Source organism: Trachurus japonicus, chromosome 14 (genome assembly GCF_045865225.1).
Source record: "Trachurus japonicus isolate A0001 chromosome 14, Traja_1.0".
Lineage (NCBI taxonomy): Eukaryota > Metazoa > Chordata > Actinopteri > Carangiformes > Carangidae > Trachurus > Trachurus japonicus.
Genome location: NC_140920.1, coordinates 17,593,886 through 17,599,914, shown reverse-complemented (window position 1 = coordinate 17,599,914; position 6,029 = coordinate 17,593,886). Strand labels below are relative to the sequence as shown.

General features: G+C 40.8%; 1 protein-coding gene across 1 annotated transcript; it reads left to right on the top strand.

Moving 5' to 3' along the window:
• The first annotated feature begins 2,111 nt into the window (after positions 1 to 2,111).
• LOC146974642 (uncharacterized) lies at positions 2,112 to 4,766 on the top strand. The gene is made up of 3 exons (XM_085798200.1): positions 2,112 to 2,483; positions 3,103 to 3,405; positions 3,963 to 4,766. Exons 1-3 carry the CDS (start codon positions 2,169 to 2,171, stop codon positions 4,569 to 4,571), a joined length of 1,227 nt encoding a protein of 408 aa, XP_085654326.1. The 5' UTR covers positions 2,112 to 2,168; the 3' UTR covers positions 4,572 to 4,766.
• The last annotated feature ends 1,263 nt before the right edge of the window (positions 4,767 to 6,029 follow it).

Here is a 6,029-nt window from a genome sequence, read left to right as displayed (position 1 = left end):
GGTTTAAATTAGAGGCATCAATTTAATTAATATAGACTTTGTCATCAAGACAAACAGCCTCGATGACACTGGGTGGTACTGTTTGGAGTAAATCGCCTGTTTACCTCGGCAGCAAGAGCTAATTTTCAAGGAGCGGCCTAAGTTGTCATGTAGCAAACCGCCAACCGCACACGGACGGAAGCCGGTGAGTTCTCACAGCGCAGGACCAGAGAACTTGCTCTGGCAGTACGTAAGTGTCAAACCACAGGGTTTTAACCACACCGAGACTGAAATGATAATGTATTTGAATGACAAGAGTTTAACATATAATTTACATTTTCTACAAGTTTATAGGCTACATTTGATGTTTCATCAGCTAATTGGCACAACGTTTAGGCCTAGATGAAAAGTAAAACCTCCTACAATAAACACATTTTTTGTCTTTTACCTACAACTATTATAGAGGTGGGTTAAGGTGCATATACCGGCATGTTATTCATGTAAAACTTTAACGGCTGCTGAGGAAATAATCCAGTAGCTGTAGTTGTAGTAGACTTTTGGGTGTATAGAATTAGCCTACATGAAAAGTGTGTTGATGTGTGGTCCAATTGAATGAAAGGGGGCAAGCCTGAAGGTGTGGGGCACTTCCTTCAACTTGAAGTTGTCTCTGTGTTAAAACAATGGAAAGATTTAACAATTTAAATTGTAGAAAATTTTAAATATAGAAAATAACATCATACACTGTTATTGGACAACCAAAATTAGGTTAAGGTAAACACACACAATCACATACATAATACTGTAATAGGCTATAGTTAGTGGGAAGGGAACCCATTTGTAATCAAAAAATGTCATCATCATGAGGAAAAAGAATAAGAATAAAAGCCGTGTATACTGTATAGTCCAAAATAGACACAAGTGCATAAACAACATCCAACATCACATGAAAACATCATTGAAAGTTACAGAACAAACGTGTTTGAAGGAGTGTAGTATATTACCCACCTGAAATTCTTTACTTTTATATTTTGAATTATCTTACTTTCTTCTTTAGGTGTCTTCTTTTCTTGCTTAAGGAAAATGACCCGTTGGAATGTGAATGTTTTCTTTGGCCAAAAGGCTAAACCTTAGCTCAGAGCTTAAGTTACCTTTCTGGACATCTGTATTTTGGTTTGCCCCATCTATGTTTACAAATGACCTGGTCGAGAGGTTAAATGTCAGAGGGTAAATTCTATGGGTCAGATGCTGCTTTAATTTATGGACGATCTGGGTTAGGTACATTCTTCTCTTTGGAGAAGGTTAAGTTTTGGATTTAGAAAACACATAAAGCTATTGTACCTTACTGTTACCCTTACCCTTACTTTATTATTGCTCTATGGCTGAGCCGTGGGTGCTATATTTCGTTGTACAGTATTCTTTCGTTAGTATATGACAATAAAGGAACCTTAAACTTTAATTATTGAGATATAAGATTCAGCACATGATGTAGGTGTATTGTTTTAAAGTCCTTTTTTTTCCAAGTATACAACAGCCAGTAATCTAGAGTGTTATCACTACTGCACATGAACTCAGCCAGAGGCTTTGAGGTTATGTCTGGACAATATAATTTGACTTCATACCAGAGTTACTGGAAGTGGATTTTACTGATTGGCCGGCAGCGTCTGTCCCCTCTAGACTGTGTGCATATTGACATTAAGGTTAATGTTCAGTGGATGTATCTGAGTCTAAATGCCAATTGGATTACAAAAAATTCAGTGACTTCAGTGACACGATTTAAATACCACCAATAGCATCAATACACTTCTGAAACTGGTTGTTTTTAGCAGACAACACTTGTGCTATACAGCCACATTTCAATACGCTTTGACATAGGACACAGAACATGTTTAAACAGATTGTGGTCCAGGTATCCCACCGCCCTTTTCCAGTCGGAATTCAAATTGAAGAGCTGTCAAGCAGTCAACCCAAAAGCTGTGTTTATCTAACGATGGTATAAAGTCTCATTTAATTTGAGCTTCTGTGTTATGAATTTGTATTTGTATGCAGAGTGGTTCAGTCAACTGGTCAAGCTGATAAGGTCATCCTGGCAAGAGCAAATAAACACACAGAGGGTCAGAACACTGCAGACCTGATTCACACACACACACACACACACACACACTGGTGAGACAGACAGACGTACAGTAGCCATGATACTGATGGGTCGCAGTTTGTGTCTTCCGTCTCCAGCCACCGTCCAGGAGCTGTTCTCTGTGGCCCGAGACGCCAGCATCGTCCCCGACATCTCCCTGGACCCGGTCCTCACCACCTTCTTGTCGCTGGACTCCTCTGCAGCGCTGCAGCATCAGTACGCCTTCTTACAGCGGAGCATGAGCAGGGAGCAGCAGAGTACGTTCAGCCTCAACCTGACTGAAGGGCTGGGGGGCGGCAGCAGGGTCGCCTACGGAGGAGTGGGGGTCGTTGCTCTGGCTCTGTCTTTGCTTTTTGACCAGGTTGCCCAACAAGTGGGTAAAATGTTCTGTTTTGTCTAGTGTTTGTATGTCCTAATACCAAATGTTAGTACTGCATGCACATGGAGTGGAGAATTCATTGCATATGATTGAACCCTAAATGTTTGCAGTTTATTTCACAATTTTTCCAGGAAGTCTGTCAGTCCACCAGTGTGGATTGTTTGATGTTTGATAGCAGTACAGACATTCCTGTTCATTCCCCTCAGTGTCACAGCTGTACTTTGTAATTAGCAGATGTTAGTAATATTTTTTTTCTTTTCAAATTCTCGCTCTCTTTTCTCTCTTTTTTTTTAATAAGGTGCTACAGTTACAGGACAAGAAGGGAACAAACACAAACAGAGACAGACATTAAAAAAACAACTTATTACAAGGTTTGACAAGACAAATTAACGCAGACAAGTGCTGTGTTGGTGTTAGCGGTGCTGTACATATGTGGTGGAACGTGCATGTATGTGAGTAGATGTTAGTAATGCTGACACACAAAACAAAGGTGATGAACATGGTAAACGTTAAACATCAGTATGCACTTTCACTGAAAACACACTATAGCACTCAGCAGACTTGTGTCTCCTTCTTTTGAACCATAAACATTGATGATATACTGTCTCATTAGGTGCGGTTTCAAGGATCAACAGACGGTGACCTTTCCACCGAGAGATCTCAGTCTAAAAGTATTTTTGGCATCAGCAGCTCCTCAAAAATCGGCTTGCTCATCCACGTCTACCTGAGCATGATCCCTGGCATCGCCAACAACCAGGAGAAGATGGCCGAGACCACAGAGCTCTACGACAGACTGCTAAAACTGGAGCTGATTGATCATTATGAGAGGATGACCACTAAGAAGAGAATGAGCACGGTGTCCATGCAGCAGTGGGTGACAGGAGCTGCACTTCATCTGCACATGAGAATCCACCAGGTCAGCTAGAAAAAGAAAGTTAAATGCACCTTTCTATTGAGCGACTAGTGGAAACATATTCATCAGATGCACAAACACAACTTGATGAATAGGATTAGATAAGAATAAGAAGATAAGAATAAGATTGTTGCTTTGAAACTTACAGATCTAATAGGCAGGGCCGTTGCTAGGAATTCAGAGCCCCCTGAAAGAATACTAAAGTGGGCCCCTGTCCCATGACTTTTCCACTTTCTTTATTATCATTTTTTATTTAGCCTACTTTGTTTTAATGCTAATGCAGCATTACTATGCGTATTAGTCAGGGTCTTATGCAGAATAATTCAGTCATACAAAGATTAGACTACTGGGGTTTTTTGTGGGCCCTACTGGGCGCTGGGCCCCTAGAATTATCATCACCTTTCTCCCCTATACAACGGCCCTGGTGATACCAGGTCGCTGTCTGCTAACTTATCTGCCATATCACCATAAATCTTGATAATACTGTATGTCACTGTTTACTCTGGGGCTTTCAAATTGATCTAAACTAAAGCCTATAAACTTTACTCTGTCTCCAACAGGTCCGACTGAACTCTGTGCCATTAGGATCAGCGGAATCTCTGCGTCTGTCTTATAAAACGGGGTTAAGTCACCTCGTTCAAGGCTACACAAGCTACCTACGGAGAAGCATCCAGGAGACCGAGGCTCCGGGTCCACGAAAACCCAAAACCAGGACTGGACCGAGACACTCGAACACATCCGGCATAACCAATGTGACTTGCTCAAGTAATCGCATTTGCAACGTGAGCCAGGTTCATGCTGTTGGTGTCCGAGCTGAGAGATATAATAAGACTGTCGCCCCCAATGTAAGTGATGAAATCAGCAGAAACAATGTGGCAAACGAAGGAGAGGAAACTGCTCCAGGTCGTCTTGTTAACAGAAAGACATCCACCAATTCAACTGAACAGGAAGAAGGCTCGTTGGGCCTGTTAGTCATTGAGCCGCTGAGAAACGTGAGTCACAATGTGCAGCATCACCGCTGTCAGTCTCCGGCCATACAAGAAGCTCTGGTGACTCGCATTATGAACGCTCAGGACCTGGAGAGGAACAGAAACTTCTTTCTTTTTCCTGATAAAGTTTTCCACAGCCTGCTCAGGCAGAGGGACGACTTTGAGTTAAAGACTGATTAGACAGAAATTAATATCATGCAATTAAATGTTCAATCCCAAATTGCACTTAATTGCACGATATGCTGAGTATAAACTGACAACTAAGAGTCAATTTGTGCTGTAAATGACATAGAAAATATAGCAGCAACCTTTTTTTCCCCTAAATGTCCGACAACTATTTTCTCTTGTCTAATAATAAAGATGTTACCAACTGATTGTCACATTGAATGATTTTTGACAGTTTGAAAATGAGCAGATTGATCTTATGTCGCCACAAAGACAGAATGAAGACAAGGAGTTTATTTTGAATTCTGATGCAGTACATCCAGCTGTGAACAGATCCTTGAAATAATTCAGTCAATATGATCAGATTTGCATTTATTGCCTACCCTTACTTAGGAGAAATAGAAGTAGTCTTTGATCTGACTGATTCTGCGAGAAATTGTTGAAGAAAAATCATCCAAATCCATAGTTTCAGAGTTTGCTGTGATGAGTTTATTAGTAGGCCTAATCCAGAAAACAGTGAGCCCAGTGTCACAGAGCATGTCCATGGCAACCAACTGACCCAGAAAGGTCATGCAGGGGGAGAGTTGTGGAAGGTGGGGGGTCACAAGGTCACATGGGGAACAAAGGCATTGATTGAAGTAACAGGAGGCATATCAAGAGACAGGGAAGTCGTCTTGTCACACATGAGTGGGTTTTACAAGAATTTTCAAGATGAAGACAGAGATGAGGGGCTTCGTTGGTGAAGATAGCACCATGATACAAGTGAATGCCAGTGTTTTGAGGGGAAAAGATCAATATAGGCCAAACCAGTGGGCTGCAGAGCCAGAGACACTCATCGGTGTCAGGGTTTTTCCTCATTTCACTACACCAAACGAATATTTTTCTTCCACAAAATACAACAAACATACAGCACACATTGGACATAAATGAAATGAAAACAGTATAGGTTCAAGGTTCAATTTATTTCATGTCCCAAAGGGCAATTTGTGTTGCAGCTCATAGATCACATAAAAGTAAAAACATAAAACACAAAAAACATATAGACTAGTTAGTGACATAAACACACATCAGTATAAATAACAATATAAATATCATGTGCACTGACTGTGGTCATTTAAGAAATATAGAATATAAGAAATAATGTTATAGCACTAGAAAATCAAAATCAAAGATAACACTGATAAGAACACAGTGGGGAACAAAGGCATTGATTGAAGTAACAAGAGGCATATCAAGAGACAGGGAAGTCTTCTTGTCACACAGGAGTGGGTTTTACAAGAGACGACTTAATTTTCAAGATGAAGACAGAGATGAGAGGCTTTGTTGGTAAAGTACCATAATAGAAGTGAATGCCAGTGTTTTGAGGGGAAAAAATCAATATAGGACAAACCAGTGGGCTGCAGAGCCAGAGACACTCATCGGTGTCAGGGTTTTTCCTCATTTCACTACACCAAACGAATATTTTTCTTCCAC